Consider the following 19,946-nt stretch of genomic DNA (forward strand, 5'->3'; position numbering starts at 1 on the left):
CCAGTATAGGATATTACGAACAACAGTATTTTGTTGTGAATTTTTTTCGGACTTTAATTTTGCTGTTGAACATAAATAGCATTGCAAACAAGAGCGTTTATATCTTTTACACTACTTATCAAATGTATGTATATGTATGTATACTGCGGGTCTTATTAAAGAATATATTTCGGAAGTCGCTCAAGAAATTATGGGTTCGAAACACAGTGAACTTTATGTTTTTATGTGAGCCTTGTTGTAAGCTGTGAGTATTAACTTACTGTATTTGTTGTCTAATGAATTTTTGATTCTACAATGGAAGATTACATCCCACGCGTTAACCATTCGTCAAAATAACGAAAATAACGAGGGCGGATAATAATCATGAAAATCCTCTGTCAAACAATTTTGAAAAATCCTTTGCAAATTTTTGAAAACTTGAAAATCCTTTTATCAGAAAATTCTTTAAAAAAATCCTTTGAAATCCTAACGGAAATCCTTCGAAATCCAAGAAAATCTTCAAAACTGCCTGTTTTTTTTTAGTTCTGGACGACTATTTTCGTATATTCGGAACTCCAAATATTCGTAACTTGGCAGTTGCGAGTCTAAAATCCCATAAGAACTGTCAACTTATGAATTCTTAAAGTTACAAATGCTTTCAGAACCGGCGCCCTGAACATAAATGTTTGAGATTTTTTTATAATTTAAGGGTAATCGATGTTCCCAGTCAATTTAGTGTTTCCACTTTCATCCCGAGCTATGTAGATTTTATATAATAGGGGATCGAAAGTATTTTCTGAAACATGAAAAGTGTGATGCATGTAGTATGTAAAATTAATTGATGGGTGAACGACCGGCGTTAGATGTCACTAAGACACTTCTAATTAGTGACGCAGTGTTTATAGAATTTTCTCCCAATATTTGACTTGCTGGCTCCATTCACTCCATTCATGAAACGCGAATTTCTTTGGCGTACATAGCGGGAAAGTAACCGACTATTCAAACAGTTCATCGTACATGTCCTAGTCCTATATACATTGTACGGCTGTGGTGTAGATAATGCACAATGGTGACGTAGATAATGTACTATGGTCTCCATGTGATACAAAAACATAGCTAACGCCGACCCGTACGAAACACCTATTCGTATCAAAAGCCTTTAATGTGAAACTCTTCATTTCTCTTACTTCATTTTCTTCTCTGCTGAAAAACTATTCTCCCTTTAAAATCACTTACATTATCCACTCTTTGCCTTGTTATCATATACAACTAAATTGCCGGAGGCAATATAGACAGCCCCGTACGAAGACAAATTTCATAAATTCCTATTTAAACAGCTATATACCGCTATATTTAACTATATTTCACTATAAATAAACATTTCACAGATAAATATATGCTATCGTATAGCTCTATATGCCTGTATATAGCTCAATATAGCTGTATATAGGTATATATAGATGTCCGTATATGGAATCCCTGAAACCCCACACACATAACAAATTATTTCCATGTTAACAGAAACTCTCTAAGTATCATTTTTCCCAAGATATTTCTATTTTACTAAAATCCAATATGGCCGCCGGCAGCCATTTTGTTAGGAGACCGGAAATAGTACCGACGCTTTACATTCGTTAATACCTTTCAAACAAAAAAAAATTCATGAAATTCGGTCAAAATTTACTCGAGATATTGTCAAAATACACCACGTTCACTGTACGGCCGAGTAGCCAGATAAGAGCTCACTCCAAAAGACCTAGCTCACGCTCCGGAGAACATAATTTCATAAAAAAAAATTTCCCTGATTGGTACGGTCAATACCTATCTAATAAAGCTAAAACAGACGAAATATGTTCAAATGTGGCCGACCTACAAGCAAAAACTGCTTGCCGCCCTGTGCCTGTTTCACACCAAGGGGTCTAACTCACGAGTCGGTCATCCGATTTCCATAAACTTTTTTTTTGTCGATCGGTATTATAAATACCTTTTATTTGACGTATCACTTACAAGTTTAACGTTTAAATGTCCGGAGATATCTTCGAAAAACCGTAAAGCACTTATTGGGCCACAGCTCGGCAGGGGTCGATCCAAAATCACTCATCTTCGAACTTAGCCTGTCTTTTGACATTACCAAACGGAAAAAAAAGAATTTTCAAAATCGGATGCGTTTTACTCAAGTTATCGTGCAGACAGACAGACGGACAGACGGACATTTTTTTTCGCGGATTTGGCATCTCTAGACAACCACAATAGGTTTCCCCTTACTCAGGGAGTCCAATTCGACGTGCTACAAACGTATGCGTAAACCTATAAGACCCCAGTACTTCATACGGGTCTAAAAATCTCTTTTTTGAATGTATAAAGACAGTAGAGATAGACTAATTTTTAGTCACATGACTTCGGTCTAATATTACTTACCACCACCGGAATCCTTAAAATTATTTTTGCTTCATTTCTCCATCCATCCGTATAAAATAGTGAAAATCTCATTATCAAACTATGATTTTCTGAAAAATTGTTAAGAAGGTCAGTTCAAATAGTGACAAATAATTTTGAATTTCAAAACTACGATGTCTATTGTAAAGTGAAACAACCTTCTCATTGAAATAAATATTTACGAATTTAATTTAACCTGGCCACGTCGATATTGGAATGGTGGTCAAACGAACTAACGTGTAGATGATGTCCAAAATGATTCATCGCTCACATTTATTTCCATCTTTCACGTGATAATAACATCGAAATTCCCAAATTTATAAATATTAATTTTAATAATATAATAACACGTTATTTGCGAATTTAGTTAGACACAACGCACCGCACGGTGTAATCACTTCCACGAAAGATGTGTCCCATTAATATAACAGTATCAAATTGATTATGTAAAGCCTCCGGATTGTTTTGTATTAAATTTCTTTTAATTTTTTATACAAACTGCGCCGTGTCAAATGTATTTAAATAATTAAAAAGTTTGAGCTTCTATTGACTCATATGTTTGTATTTACTTCTTTAACGTACACTCGATATCCCTAAACATCTCTATATCATAGTTTAGAGACTTTCTTTGTTATTTAATTAATTCTTGAGCTACTTAGTATCTTCCGTCTGTGCAGATTTTAAAACTATACTAAAAGGAAAACTAATGTACTCAATTGGTAGATCATCAGACTCATATACCAAGGATAAGGATCCCAGGCTGAACAATCCTGTCTGGCTTTTTCTAATCACTAAGTGATTTAGACATTTAATAGTTGACACATGACCATAATAAAGTTTAATTCCTCTGCTATTGGTTATAGTTCTAATAAGCCATACTCACAACACATTCAATTAGGTCAGAATCATGACTAGCATCATAATCTGTGTTCTATGGATGGAAACACGTTTAGATTTCAAGTCAATGCTTGCTCTCATTCCGTGGGGACGTACGACAGGCCCAACTGAGGCTTAGGTGCACGATTGACCCTGTTCCACCTCAACTAAACTCTGCATAAACATGGAAAATATTTGAAGGCAGATGCAGTGCTTTGACGGACCCCTACAAATAGATTCCAAATGAGTTCTTACCCTACTAGAACTAATTAATATTTCGTGCAAAACACTATTTCATCTGTTATCGAGAACAAGTAACTCAGCCTAACTCAGCAAAATATTAAACAAACAAAGTAAAAGATTTCGCTTATAACGTGTTGTAAAGTTTTGATTCCTCTCAAGTTTTTGAGTTAAATATCTTACTTGTTAATGTAGCAAATAGTGGAAATGACTTCTTATGAATGTTTACCGATATGGGCTTCGCCTACCTTAACAATGAAGCCATTTTTCCTCTTACGTTCCTTGTCAAACTAGGGCATAGTACCACCACTACATTCTACAAACAGTTTTAGTAAAAGCTTTTTCAAATAAGACACACTTATTAGCGCTATCAGCTTTGATATAATTATTACATTTTTTGCCGTAATTACGAAATGTTAAATTGAATAGATTCAATTAGACACTGTATCGTCTAAATAGTTTCACTATAATTCACTGTAATTATAGTAAACGATGTCGATAACTAAATTTTAAGTAAATAAACAAGTTTAGCATATGATTCATATTACACATTGAACGCTAAAAAAAGTAAACATTTCATGCAGATAATAGAGTATTTGCGAAGTGTTATGGTCATCGCTTATCGAATTAGTAAATTTTTAGACTAATTTATTGGTAAACTGAACTAATGAACTAAATATTTAGCATTCTGATCAAGAACAATACACACAATTAAGATATCTTTTGTAGGCTATTTTGACTGTGAATAATCTAATCAGCATTACTAAATTGCAATAACATATTGCCTGTAAGATGGAAGTGTACCCCACCGGAAATAGAACAGAAGGCTTCCATCATTCAACTGACAGCCAAGGTCATCTTTTATTCTTGCAAACTTTCAGAATCCTTACTAAGATAAGACTAACATTCGAGGATTTGAATGGTTAAATGCAGAAAGGAGACGTTTCACATTAGCAAATTAAAAGAAAAATGAAATTTCATGTAGCTTCGTTTCAAACTGACGAAATCAATACAGGTTTCTGTTAGTTTAAGAGAAAAAAACATCGTCTACAGAGGCATAGACCCACACAAAAATCAAGACTGCCTCAGCTTCAACCATATAAACAAGTTTAAGCAGTTTTGATTGCATATAAAACAGCTGAAGCAAATTCATGCTGAAATTTCACTACCTTTGACTGTATTCATAACAAAGTTAAATGAATGAAATTCCATATTTATTATAATTCGCTAATGTGACACATCGACTTTCTGTATTTACCTAATCATTTGCATACCCATTAGGAGCTTTATCTAGCAACCCATAACTTTGTTTTTTGCACAAACTAGAGCACTGCTGCTAGCATGAACATTGAATTGACAAGTGTACACCTAAAACAACGGGACAGACTCACTGTATGGACTGGAACTATTTTTGTAAAAATATAAGTATTTTAATATTTTCTTAAATTACCTGAAATTTAGTGAAAACAGAAGGTTTTGCGTTATAGCTTTGGTATTATTATGGCAAAGCAAATGAAGTAAAAGATTCCATCACATCAAAAATTATTCAGATCAAATTCGAAATTCATTGGTGATTTGCTTGCCCACTTATGAAAAGAATCATTTGATGAATCACTTTTCTTGTTGCATCAAAAATGTGAAACTCATATCGTTTATACTATCAATTATCGCACGTTATGGCCGATGTAGCGCGTAAATAATTATTAAAATGTTTTTCACTTTTTTTGACCAATTGATTTAGAAGACTTATTTGTTTCAAAGCCAAGGTGTACGTCAATTCAAATGTTCAAGCGTAATCACTGTTTGTGATTCACAATTGAAAATTGATCGGGTGAACAAATGGATTAACGAGAGACGTTTAGTTTTAGGTCCTTTTGGTATTTTACCTTTTCCACTTTTAAGCGAACAGAAGATTATATTGATTGCGGTTGATTAGTATGTATTCACATAAATTAGCTGAAAAGATTGAATGAATTTACGCAAAGAGGATCCCGCATACAACGTCTCAAAAAATAACACCTAAAAGTTCTGCGCTAGAACTAACAAAAGTAAACAGTAAGAAGCCGTGCAGATATTAGACACACGCTTAAGAAAATAGAAGGAGTTCTTGAAAAGCGTACGCTTCATTCGGAAACAAAGGAGAGGCAGTCTGAAATTCGTCATTTTTCGTATGTGTAATTTGCTAATGACCCGTAATTGCAGATAATAAAGCTCCTGATTTATTGATAAGTCAATTTTTAAATCTACTAATGGCCCTCTTAGTCCGAACATATCTAAATGATTCCAAAACAAACATAACAATACCGAAGCATGAATAATACACACAACAAATACGTGTATATCGCGTACAGATTGTTTAGTTTATTTTAAATGAAATTATTTTGTTCTGCTGATCAACATTGTAGGTATTATTAGTGAAGTGAGGCTACTTATAAGATACATAAATTTAACAATATCGTTTGAGGTAGCAAAATATATGTAAATGTTTTATCACAAAGTGCGATCCGACGATTTGTATGTGATAACGTCTATACAAATGATTGTATTATAACCAGGCCCGCATTGAGGTGTATGGGCAAATCAACATAAAATGTAATGTAGCTTACATGAGAGTGTTGAGTTTTAAATGTTATTTATAAAACAACCGCTCTCTTGTAAGCTATATTACATTTCACAAATTACGCCAATTTGTCCATACAATATCATCATCTGTTCACGATGGACAATGACAAAAATGACCGTTTAGCTCCAGCTTAACATCAGCTGTATAAGTGAAATAACTGTAGATTACGTTCCGTTTAAGCCACAGTTGTAGCCCGAGTCGAAGCAAAGGGCTTCAATCAAAAGTGGCTGAATACAAAAATCAAAACATGAATTATTCTACTTATTGCACCCCAGGAAATGAGTTATTACTTCAGTGACATTTGCGGTTAAAGCACATTTCCCTGGGTGTAATAGTTATTTGTTAACCAAGGGGAGAAAATAGGAAGTTCCAGCAAGAGCGAAGCGAGGGCTGCACTTCGCTCAAGGTGGAATTTCTCATATTTCTCCCCGAGGTGAACACAACGTTTTTCATGCTTGCGTTTTGCGGAAATTCCGCATTTTTATCCACTTTGAAGAAAATAAAATAAACGGCGTGTGTTTGTATTCAGCCATTTTAGGAGAGAAAATGATTATTTTCTCACCTAGAATAACGCTTTTCTGAATAACAACAAAACGTTATTTTCACAACACTTCGTAGTGGACAAAATAAGTATTTTCATGTGTCGGGGGCGAAAATGAAGAAGTTTTGAGATTTTTCTCTGGTTTTCGACCACTTACATGAAATTTTTTTTTTAGTATCTGTTTCGAGATCTGTTTTGGACGATTGATTTTCGGCACAACTCGCGAAATTGCCTAAAAACAATCGTCCAAAACAGGTACACAAATAACTATTTCGCATCACTAGCATGAAAAACGGTTTTGATTGTTTATGCGGCTCGCAACGCAGCAAGAATGATTTACTAAAATAAAAGAATCTAGGTTTTCATTCACTAAACAAATTTCATGTGGAATCATTTACAGATCACAACAATTCCTAAATCAGGAAAATGTCAAATTTCACTTTTGTCTCCCCGTACTGATGAAAAAGAGAGAGATCAAACACTTATGCTCTATTTAATTGAACAGATGTGCCTCAGTGCGACTCTGCGTTGTTTAACACTCCCACTACAACACAGTTTCCATAAAACTATATGGCCATCCATCAGTGTAAATCTCTTTCTCATACAACTGACACACGAGGAGTTCTGACGTGTGCAATTTCGGACATAAAAACGAAAAAAAAATCTCAGTCCCATTTTTAAATCAAATTTAGTTCATTTCAAGCTTTAATCTGAACGAGATCAGCAAACTTTGATGTCTGTAAAAATATCCAGTGGAAATTTATCCTCAGTCAATCTGCTCATTGATACACGGTCTGCAATGATATAACACGTTCGAGAGTTTTGTTTTGAAAATAAATAAAAAAAAAAAATTAAAAAATAAATAAGTAAAAATTAAGAGAAGCAAAATATTTTGTGTTGTTAAGTATGAATTCTGTGGTTTATAAAACATTGAATAAGTACGAATCTAACATTGTTCGGTAACATTTAGAAAAAGCCCGTTAATTAATTCATTAAACAAGATTTTAATTGTGTGATATTTTACGTTTAAATTGTGCTCACAGTTGCATTTTATCGAAGGAATAAAAATAAAAAGAAAAATATTCTGCGTTAGAAAGGTGAGTTAATTTAGAGTTTTTGACAGTGCCAGGGATATTTTGTTTCTATATCTGATAGCGAACATAAAAATATTTGGATTAGATAGTCTACTGACCAGACTATAGGTTCTCTCTAATTCAAAGTCTGACGCTTTTTCGGGCTGCACTAAGAATAATGCAGAAACTTTGAATGTCGTATTTTAAGCAAAATATCGGAAAACGATCAGATACCAAAAGAGTAGAGAATTACAGTTACCATTTTAGTGCGTACGAGCGAACCAAAAATACACTTTACTCTGTGATCAATATGTCATAAACAAATCCCATCATGATTCCTACATTTTCGATCGAATGGGATGTGGTACCCAGTTGCCATTAGTTCAGTTCTGTGCCCTTAAATATTTCTCATATTTTACTCCTACACGTGAGAATCCATTCTTCCCTAGAAAAATTAAATTAAAGAAATTAAGCACGACAGTGGAGTAGTTTCCTCCATTTAATCTATTCAACATTAATTATCGGCATGCTCTACAATCTGTGTATCCTCTCCTCAAATTAGTTCCAATTAACAAATCTGAAACTCGCTCTAGTATTTGCGATGAACATAAAATTGAACCATTAACCGGCTATACATTTCGTAAAATATTTTCGATATAAATGCAAATTAGACAGTTTTCTATGTATCTAATATAGTAGTTGAATAGTTGAAAAAAGGTTTTAACAAAACGAAAAATTAGAGTGAAAAAGGTAAATAAAAAATAAAATTCGTCAAATTTCTCAATGAAAAAAAATAAAATAAAAATGTTACGGGCACAATGAATAGATTTTCATTCATAGTTTACGATTGTCGTATAATAATTACAGATTAATGTGGTTTAATTGAACAGTTTGTTTATGGGTGAGCATCGGATGTAAAATATGATTTGTGGATAAAAAAAGAACGATTATACAGTCGAGTATTACTTTGTTGTGATTAATTTGTGTTAGTTAAATTCACCGAATGTCTGTAAAGACACGGTATTTCACTGACATTGAAACAATGGTTTCTTTTCGGTAATCGAGTAAAAATCAAAAAATCCGTCAGTAATGAAAATCGTTAGACTGACTTCCCAGTGACTCTTAAAGCCTCCATTTCCCGATAACTAATTCTGAAAAAGAGATCGTCCGTGATTACCAAGATATCACTTTGTTTCCATCGCCTGTATTGCAAATACGAAAGCACCCATAGGGTTTCACTTGCTACCTATTTCATTATTTCTTTAAATATTTGCTATTTGGTAATATGCTATTTCATTAAAATTTTCGAATTCCAATGTTGAGCACCACTTTCGATCTATTGAGACCGTAAGTGCTTCACCAGATCATTCCGAAGCAGAGTTCCACTTTTTTTTATGTCGATTGCAATTGGGTTTAAGAAAAAACTTTATGTTTAGGCCGACCGAAATCGTCACATTCACTCACCGGATAGCGCGCCAAAACGAAAACAGTTTTTCTCAGTTGTGTCAATTTTTGTTCAGAATGTGACCTTTTGGTGCGCCTAAATATTATTGTATGTGACACTATTATGTACTTTGAAATCCATTGATTTTTCACAACACAGGCGAGAAAATGGTCATTTTTCCCCTACGCTGAAATTTCGGAAGCCTTTGTTGTGAATACCGTTGTGTTAACCTCGGTATAAAAGTTGGAAATTGCATTTTCTCGGGTGACACAAAAAACAGCATCGAAATGCCAAGTCCAACTTTGTTTTCCTCGTTGAACTATTACAGAACTACGGAAAAAAAGTATCAAAAGTAGATTTTCCATGTCAATAAAAACACGAAAACTAGACTCCATTTCTATCTCAAGTTAGTAAGTTAGAAAGTAGTGCTTGAAACATGAAAAGTACAGCTTCCAAAGCATGTAGCATGTAAAATCGTCTACAAAACTCGGAATACAAACAAACGGTATCGTATTCGTATTATTGATGACCTCAGCTTCGCTTCGGATCAACAAACTTCACACAAAAACTTGAGTTTTCAACTTTTTATCTCTTGCCATGTCAATGACTATTCAGGGAAGTTTTTGATCCTTCACAGTCTTAAATTATTATCGATTCTATCGCTTCTTTAACTGTGAAATAAGTGACGCATAAGTTTTCAGTTTGTTTTCAACTGATTCAGGCATTCAAATATTTTCATGATACTGACACAAAATCTTTTACTTCAACTGTTTCAAGCTATATTTTCATATGTAAGTCGTCATATTCGCGTGTAAAAACTGAACAACGTAGATGTTAGCTATTTTTATTTAAGAAAGACGCGGTCACGTACACAGTGAATACACTAATTTTCAATTAAAATTGAATTAAGTAACAATGTTACACATTTCATCCATAACGGTATAATCAAAACCACCAGAACGTCGTTTCACGTGCAGTTTGAGAAATAAATAAGAGCGGGACAGATTTCTGCAGAATAACCTAGAACAAGCTAATGCGAGCAGAAGTCAAATATTCGTTAGATATGTTGTATAGTCACCGATTGTAATAATGTTTTTCGAGTTATCTTCATAATCTCAATGTCATATCACATACAGGAATTTCTGCCATTATTTTGTCAAAATATACAAAAACGAACTGATGGAAATGCGTGACAATTTCAATTCAGTGTTTAAGCTTATTCATAAAGTCAATTCCTCAATCAACCACAAGCTCTACATTTTTTTTTTCGCTAAACATAAAGTGTTTCTGTAACAAAATTATGCTCTGCTCATAGAATTATTCAATTACAGTGAAAATTGTCGAGTTATATATCTATACAATGCGTTTATCGTATCAAAGTCGCTATATACCACGAGCTATACCATATACGAAAGTAATAAAAATGAAACTTCTGACTTTTTAATTTGCATTTACCGAAAGCATCCATACGTACAGAGCAAAAATAGTAATAGAAAAAAATCAAATTACAATTAGCTTGATAGTTTTATTATCTCGGAGAAAACAGCTGTGTTTGTATAGAGATTAAGCTCCTTATGCAGATGCATTGAATTGAATAGTGACGATAGTAAGAATTTAATCGAGAGTTTGTTTATTTAGAATTTTTGTTTTGTTTATTCGGGTATGAATGGCCACTGACAAGAATATTTTACGATTAACAAAGACTGAATGTGGATACGTCGCGTCGTATTGTTGAATGGTCTGATGTTTTGAACAATTTCAAGATTTCAACACTTCGTTTTAAAAAGGGCTGTAAAATTTAAAATGTAAATTGATCAATGTTTAGCCGCATCATCTAGGCCCATTTTGAGCATATTTCAAACTAATTTCAACTTTATTTTTATTGTGCTTCTTCTTCATCTTTGGTTAAAAGTAAAAGTTAAATCAGAAATTTACCAAGGACCACTTTTAAGAAAACATTTTTTTTGTGTTTCTCTCAATTTTCCAACATTTTTCCGAATTTTTCCAAAAATTTTTTTTAAAGAATTAAGGAAAATATGTGAAAATCTATGAAAATCGTGGGGAATTCAAGAAAATATGGGAAAACGTTTTTCTAAAAATGGTTCCTGAAATTTTCTCAACTCAATGACAAAACATAAAACTTTCGTGGCCTACATTGAGAAAACGTTACCTGGAATACAACATGTTTTCTAATTTGGGAGCTGTTGTGGTTGTTGTTTCCACAAACTCATTTTCAGCCTTATTACTGTATATTTGCTGACGTAGTTTTTGTGGGAACAGTTCCAATTGCAACAACCCCTCAATCCGAAATTAAGTTGAATTTTCTTTCTACGCGAGTAGAGTGTGCAGGCGGAGAAAAATAAGAAGTCACAATTATAATCAAATGTTAAAACGTGCAAATGGAACGTGGAATAAGTAACATCATTTTGTCAGAACAGACGTCAGAACACCTGTAATGGACTGAAGACTGAAATCGAAAAACTGAAGCAAACTTACCTGGACGAAGAAGAATTGTTCTCAAAACTATATTGGACCGTACGCGGAAGACAATAATTTTAATTTTTTTTCTCTCTTTTAACTTTGTCAAAAAACCATTTCGAAAATAAAGGGCGATCATTAGATACAAAAAAAATGTGAATAAATCCCTCGAAATATTTCCGACGATTTGCTCCGTGTTGATAGAAGCTAAGGTGGTTAACTTGGCATTTCCTCCCCATAAATGTTTATTTAAGTGCAGATAATCCAGCAGCCGTTTCTACTTTCACCGAACAATGAGTTTTGGTGCTTTAGGTATCAGTACTGGGTTTTCACTTTCGCGATATAAGTTTTTTTCCTAGATTTATTACTATGTAAGATTTGTAAACGACCGAAAGCATAAACAAAAAATCAATGAAATCAATACTTAAAGGTCAGCTCAATATTTCAAATATCGATTTATGCATGAAATGTAGTTATACGGCGGTGCTAATTGGCGATTTCTAATCTTGATTAATACAAAGTAATAATCAGTATAATGAAAATCAGCGTCGCATACTTCAATAAACCACTGAATCTTTACCCTTTAAACTTGTACTTGTACATCAAAAAAATTTATGTTTTATTTATGTTCGGAATATCTGTGAATACTTTGTAATAATCACATGGTTCACTCTTACAAGACGAATCACTCCGTTTCCTATGGCAGGAATTCAATGACAATTTTATCAGATTTAATTGTATAATGTAAACGATAAGGTCAAGGTTTTAGTAAAAATTTCTGGTATAATTGATATTCGTAATAATTAAAAGTATAAAGTAATTTATTAGGCGTTGTGATAGATACTTACTCTCAATAATATTCCGAACAAGTTAAAAAAATATTAACAAATCTGCATTTAAAACGCGCGCTATAAATTATGCGTGTAGTATCTATATCTATGTAGGAATCAAGTTGTAATATCTTAACACGGTCAACAGTGTTATAATAGAGTAAATTGATTTACTTTCTGTGTACATTCATACATTGCGGTATAGATTTGCCTTCCGCAGTTTATATTGGAGGATTTTTACTTTATTATCAATGAAATCAGATCGTTCTCCGTGGTCATTGAAAATTTATTATTCTTTTTTTTTAATTTTTAGTTTCCTGTTGCCCGCCAACCAAAAATCAACCAAATATTTGTGATAACATAGGATGGTAGAAAGTGAAAACAGTACAAAATCTACAGATAGTAAGTGTATTCGTTTTGCTTTAATATTTTTACACATATCTTAGATTTTAATAAAAAAGAAGATTTTTTCTACAAAGCATACAGTCCGGCGCAGTGAAATTTCATCTTGACTTGCTGCCACACGAGTGTTAGTGGTAAAACCGTATGAAAACATATGAAGCAAATTCATGCTGAAATTTCACTGCCTCGAACTTTACAAAAAGTTAAAATAAAGACACAAAAACCTGAATGAATTAGGCTCGGAATTAGGTTTATTAAATCAAAATTAAAGATACTTCCACCTCGTCAAGACAAAGATCTTGAAATTTCTATCAAATATTTTGAATTACACCTTCGGCTTAAGACCTCTCCAGGCATGTATAATAAATGGCCACATATGGGTTCGATTTTTGGAACCCAATTTTCAAAAGAATCCCTCTATTGTAAGCAATGATCTAAAATGCAACGATTTCTTTACAAACACGATGGCAAAAATGAATTTACCTAAAATGTAGCAGTGCAGCCCAAAGTTCTGAAAGAACAGATTAAGCCACTCACGAAAGCGGGTGACATCAAGTTTGTTAAAAGCACTCATTACATATAGTGCGGGAAGTTAACTTGAAAAGAACAATTTTTTTGGTTTGGTAAGTTGAAATCTTCGTTTAAAGTTTCACAACCTAGTTGGTGGCACAGGAAAACTTTGATACCACCACCTTCGTGATCAACTCGAAAGTGTCTTAACCGATTCTTTCAGAACCTGGATGCAGTCTGTTGGGAATACTACTTCAAGAATGAAACACTTTGATTTGGGACTTGTGTCCCGTTCAACATACTTTTATTGAATGTTTTCTTCTCCATAATAAACTCCGTATTTATAGGCCTAGGCACAGTCACCAAAATCGAAATATCAAGGGGCAATCAGCAATACATTTAGTGACTCTTGCAATAAATTTAAATTTCGAGCTGAAAAGCAACTTTTAAGAGCCTAGCATGAACTATTGTTGGGAAAAATGTTTCTCCAATTTTCCAGAATTTTTACAAATCCTAAATTTTTCTCAATTTTCGGAAAAATAGAAAGAAAACATGGAAAAGTGTCAGGAAAGCAATACGGTAAAATATTTGTCGGCTGTCTGTTTTGGGTTTTATTTTATTTATTTTTCAATTACCGTAACTAGAACCAATATTTTCTTAGAATAGCGTTTTATGTCGACTAAAAACGTCTATGCCCCATCCCCCATTAGCTGACTCGATGAGGCTAGCTACATACAGTCTAATATAATCCCATAAATCATCAGTAGAACGAGAAAAAACTACAACCATGAAAGTAAATGGTGTTGATACACGTGAGATCTACGCCGCAGTGATTAGAAACACAGTCATTGATCTTATGTTCAGAATAACTACCGATCATCTCAGTCTGTTATGCTATCACAGCTCGATTATCACAATTATATCCAATTATGGCATTTAAATTTATTAAATTCCTATTATAGAGGTATACTGAATTGATTAAAAATAAAATGAAGGTGTAAGTGCGCGATGATACATCCGATTTGTTTGAAGAGATTATCAATGAAATTATTAATATAAACTGTTTACTCAGAGGTTTTGCAAAAATTTGCATCAATTGAAATAATTTAGAATTGTTAATTCAGGAAAATGTCTACTTATTATTTAACAATAACATTTATTGAATTTTAACAATAAAGCGCAGACATATTTCGATACGTTTGTACGATGACTATTCCGCAGTTGTTTCAACAAAATAAACAACAACAATAATTTCCACATACAATAAAGTGAGGCCGATTACTGTAGGGCTTTTTTCTGTTGTCTTTTATTCTCATTGTGTGTTATTCATCATTGAGTGAAGTGCAAGTGCCTTGATCATCTTTTATTTTGGGTTATGGGATTTACACGAGTCAAGCAACAATATATGGACACATTTTTGGCAATAGTATAAATTGACACTATTCACCTAGTGCCAATCATTATTCCACTGTATTCGAGAAAAAAAAAGCTTTGTACTTCGAAAACATCATTTTCGTTCCTTGTGTCTTTATACTATTGCAAAATAAAACATAAGGGTGACAAAGACCCTAAGACAAAACAAAACACTCTACCAATTCATGCTGTAGAAGAATGAAGACATTATGATCGAACAAAACACCCTAACGTTTCATTTTGTAAACGGAGAAAGACCCCATGATTGTTAGAATCAAACTTTCAACGCACGAATAGACAAGAAGCAGCTATTCGCACAATAAAGGAATAGCCCTTTCTAGGCTATTTGTCATTGCCCGAACAGCCAAAATATTATAAAGCAACACTTGCTTCACTTCGTTGAAAATTAGATGACGAAGGAAAATTGATTTCTTGATTTTTGTTCAAGAAAAATCCGACCGTCATATCTAAAAGAATCTGTACCAATTTATATGAACTATTCAAAGCCGATCGGTGTTGATCTTTAAAAGGCTCCTGAACCCTTCAATTTGACGGTTTTTGTCCTTTCTACAATTAAATGTTCAAATTTCAAGAACAACGATTCAAGACACTAAACTTTTATTAAATAACATACGGGAGCCAGACTTTGCTTTTTTGGTAAATAATTTTGTTTTTCAATTAAGTTAAAAGTTGACCGTCTTGTTGACCGTCTTTTCGAGATTTGTACACTTAAAAAATTAAATTGGCACCAAGGTTCTAAAAGAACAGGTTAAGACACTTTCGAGTTGATGACGAGGGCGGTGTGATCAAAATTTTCCTGTAGCGCCAACTAGATTTCGAAACTTTTATATGACGATTTCAACTTAACAAAAAAAAATTGTTTTCAAGTTGACTTTTCAAACAATACAAATGTCTGAATTGTCAAGATTTGTGTTTCACCCGCCTTCGTAAGTGTCTTAACCTGTTCTTTCAGAACCTTGATTGGCACCCGTGTACGAATTGACAATTCGGTAATTTTTTAAACCTGACAACTGAAAACCGGAGGAAACTGAACAGGAAACAGGAAACCTCAATATGTTTTAATGATCTTCCTCTGAAAGCAACGGCAGGAGATACATTTTTTTAACAACAACGAAGGAATTGATGAACGTTCAAAAAAATCCACCAAGTCAAAACTTTTTAAGCTCAATTAACAAGATAAAAGCGATTCCTGGACCGGGCTTTTTAAAAACGTTCGGGTAACCCACACATCTCTACTTTTCGGTTCAAGCATTCTACGGGTTATCAGGTTTTAATTTGTAAAAAATGGCCAAAGTTAGGAACTTCTTGCGGATCTTTTGGGACTATTAGTTTCAATACATAAGTTTAAGTTAAAAATATAAATTAAAATCGAAGTATGAGAAAAGTATAAAGCCTCACGTATGAAAATGTTATTCGTAACAGTTTCACTATTTAGAACCTTCATTCGTTGTTGTTAAAAAAATGTTCTTCTATTTTTAAATGTTGCTCATTTTGGTTAAAATTACAAACAGACCTAAAGTCTGTTTCTTTGTGACCCAAATTGAAATCCATTTGATGTTGTACGTGTCTGGCTTATTTGTTATTTTAATTGTATGTTCGCACTACGTACAGTATATTCTCTTAAATCGAAAACAATTTTTTATTATTTTAAAATTACAAGCACTTCGAACAACAAAGACCTAACTAAATTTTGTATCATTCGCCATTTACAGATTCAAATGTAAGAGACACAAATTATCGAAACGGTGCCGATGCCAAAGAATCTGAATCGAAATTCTCCTCCAAAGGGAAGAAATTCGATTCATTTCCACTGTCGACAGTCGAATTAACCAAATACAACAATGGCAGCGGCGTCAAAATTGACGCCGAAAAGGGTCCCGTCACAAAGGCCGACTTTGAGCTAGCCATTGAACTGACGGGCTACGGCAAATTCCATTACATTCTGCTGGCAATATGCGGTCTAGTCAGCACCAGCGAAGAGATGGACGTCATATCGATGTCGTTCATTCTACCATCGGCACAATGCGATCTACATTTGAATACACAAACGAAAGGATGGCTCAATTCGATTATATTCATTGGAATGATGGTGGGAGCGTACTTTTGGGGCAGTTTAGCCGATTCGATGGGTAGAAAACGTGTCCTGATAGTCATATCAATTATGAATGCACTTTGCATTGTGGCTTCGTCGTTCACTCAGAATTACATTCTATTCATGTTGTTTCGGTTTCTGAACGGAGCCGCGTAAGTCTTTATTTTAATTTGTTTTAGAACATAGAATTTATGATTTCTTTCCAACAGTCTGGGAGGCAGTGGACCGGTGATATGGTCATACTTTGCTGAATTTCAGCCCAAATCAAAGCGAGGTTCCATGCTGAGTTTCATGGCCGCTTTTTGGACATTTGGAAATTTAATCGTAGCTGGAATGGCCTGGTTGATTATACCACTAAGTGAGTCAATGTACTTAACCGTTCCGTTGTACTGATTTGCTAAATAGTCTTTCTTCTAATTTCGTTTCAGATATTGGTGTTCACACTCCATACTTTGTGTACAACTCATGGCGGATATTCCTAGTGATTTGTTCCCTTCCATCGTTTGTCGTAGCCATTTTACTCGTGTACCTACCGGAAAGTCCGAAATTTCTAATCATGAAAGGCAGGAACGAGGAAGCGCTGAACATTTTTCGCGGAATTTTCGTCACAAATACCGGCAAATCGCGAGACATTTATCCGGTGAAAGAGATTTTAATCGATGACAAACTGAAACAGGAATTGGAAGAGATCGAAAAATCGGCCAAAGGAAAATACTCCCAAATGTTATCGAATATACTAAACAACAGCAAAGGGCTGTTTGTGTCGCCAATTCTGAAATTTACACTGATTTCCATCACAATCAATTTTACATTCCACATCGGTTACTATGGGCTGATGATGTGGTTCCCCGAACTGTTTCATCGATTCGACATTTATGATACGGCCCATCCCGGTCAATCAGCTTCGGTGTGTCAAGTTACCGCATATGTTGTCAATGCCACTTCACACATGCTAGACGGTGAATGTAATTCTACGATTCCAAGCTCAGTTTTTATGGAATCGTTAATCTCATTGGCAGCAGCCTTACCAGCCAATGTAATCGGTAAGCATAGATCATCGGTTGGACTCGCTTCAATCAGTTCTCTTAAAGTCTCTCACTACAATTCGATTTTTTTTTTCTCTGTCCTTGTAGCTATACTGGGAATGGATCGATTCGGACGTAAGTTTTTCCTGATATTCAGTACATTGACAGCAGGTCTGTGCTCTGCTGGAATGTATTTTGTCACAAACAAACAGCAAAATTTCATTGTGTCGGCAATTTTTACGGGTATCATCGCGTGCGGCAATGCTTCGTTAGATTGTCTGATCACCGAAGTCTTTCCGACACATCTCCGTGCAACTGGTGTGGCAATATCGATGGTCGCTGCCCGATTGGGCGGCATCATTGGCAACGTGGTCATAGCAACGTTACTGGACATGTACTGTCCAGCGCCCACATTTATCGTGGCCGTACTTCTTGCCGGTGGTGGTCTGATGTGCTTAATGTTACCGAATACAACGCGAAAAGATCTGTCTTAGCATTTTAGACGCTGCTCGATTTTTAATTATTGTTTTTTTTACCAACATTTGAATTTACAATTCTGTCGTATAATTTATGATTGGTCGTTTCATTATTTTTGTGCCGATATATTTATGGACTTGTGCTGAATGGCATGCAAAAATATCATCAAACAAAATAGGGAACGCTACAACAACGTCACATATTAGTGAAATATTTAAGCATTTTTAATTGATAATTATTTTGTTATGAGAAGTGTAAATACGTAATTTATAAAAAAAATAAAATAAAACAAAACAAAACTTCGCTGCAATGTTACGTGCAATATCTACCGTTTTCCATTACATGCATTCCACTAACTCACTTTTTCCAACTGTTTTCTACGAAAACTAGGCCATCTGCAATCTAGGAATCCATATCAACGAGCTATCACACGTTACTGCAGCTTCAAAATTGGCCGAGATATTGAACTTCGAAATGATGTTTGTATGAAAATGAAAAAAATCTCAAATTTTCATATAATGAAAATCACCTACGTCAGTTAGTTAGTTAGTTACTTAGTTCCTATAGAAATTTCCAAAGTTGGTTCCTAAATTTTGGGATGACGATGATACCTCTGGCACTATCTAACGTCCATCGGTTTTTTTTGATAAATTTGGGTTATTTTCGACATGAGTGAGGTGTTCCAAGGTTGGTTCCTAAATTTTGGGATGACAGATGATTCCTCTGGCATTACCTAACTTATATCGGTTTTTTTGATGGATTTGGGTTATTTTCGACATAAGTGAGGTGTTCCAAGGTTGGTTCATATATTTTGGGATGACATATGATTCCTCTGGCACTACCTAACTTCAATCAGTTTATTTGATGGATTTGGGTTATTTTTGATATAAGTGAGGTGTTCCAAGGTTGGTTCTCAAATTTTGGAATGACAGATGATTCCTCTGGCACTTCCTAACTTCCATAGGATTTTTTGACGGATTTGTGCTATTTTCGACATGAGTGAGGTGTTCCAAGACTGGTTCCTAAATTTTGGGATGACAGGATGATTCCTCTGGCATTACCAAACTTTCATCGGTTTTTTGATGGTTTTGGGTTATTTTCGATATATATGAAGTGTTCCAAAGTTGGTTCCTAAATTTTGGGATGACAGATGATTTCAACTTTCATTGGGGCTGATATCGCTGAGGGTGACGCATTGTGCGTCGTATGCAAAAGTTTTATCAACAAAAAACAGATGTTGAGGAAACTATTGTAGGAAAATGGTTAAAAAATGTACTGAAAGAATTGAAACGTAAGAAAATCGACTCATCTGCCACTTAGGGTACGCCTATCCTCGGACGATTAACTTTTTTTCGACTTTGTTTAAGTATTACAAAGTTACAAGCTTTTATTTTGGATAGTTTGTATTTTCATCAAAACACAAATTTAATTGAGATTCGTTTCATGTAAACTAATTATATCATTTATTTCTGAATTATTTTCAATT

General features: G+C 34.2%; 1 protein-coding gene across 1 annotated transcript; it reads left to right on the plus strand.

The window, feature by feature from the left end:
* The first annotated feature begins 7,278 nt into the window (after positions 1–7,278).
* LOC119066760 (synaptic vesicle glycoprotein 2C-like) lies at positions 7,279–18,743 on the plus strand. Its single transcript, XM_037169399.1, has 6 exons — positions 7,279–7,792; positions 12,834–12,922; positions 16,579–17,110; positions 17,168–17,316; positions 17,387–18,001; positions 18,092–18,743. Exons 2-6 carry the CDS (start codon positions 12,886–12,888, stop codon positions 18,475–18,477), a joined length of 1,719 nt encoding a protein of 572 aa, XP_037025294.1. The 5' UTR covers positions 7,279–7,792; positions 12,834–12,885; the 3' UTR covers positions 18,478–18,743.
* The last annotated feature ends 1,203 nt before the right edge of the window (positions 18,744–19,946 follow it).

The sequence above is a fragment of the Bradysia coprophila genome, chromosome II (genome assembly GCF_014529535.1).
Source record: "Bradysia coprophila strain Holo2 chromosome II, BU_Bcop_v1, whole genome shotgun sequence".
Lineage (NCBI taxonomy): Eukaryota > Metazoa > Arthropoda > Insecta > Diptera > Sciaridae > Bradysia > Bradysia coprophila.

Bases quoted from the DNA above. Each gene is read 5' to 3' on its own strand.
- LOC119066760 (XM_037169399.1), top strand. From the start codon at position 12,886: ATGGTAGAAAGTGAAAACAGTACAAAATCTACAGATA. The intron at 12,923-16,578 runs GTAAGTGTATTC...CGCCATTTACAG, and splicing joins CAGTACAAAATCTACAGATA to ATTCAAATGTAAGAGACACA. The intron at 18,002-18,091 runs GTAAGCATAGAT...CTGTCCTTGTAG, and splicing joins CTTACCAGCCAATGTAATCG to CTATACTGGGAATGGATCGA.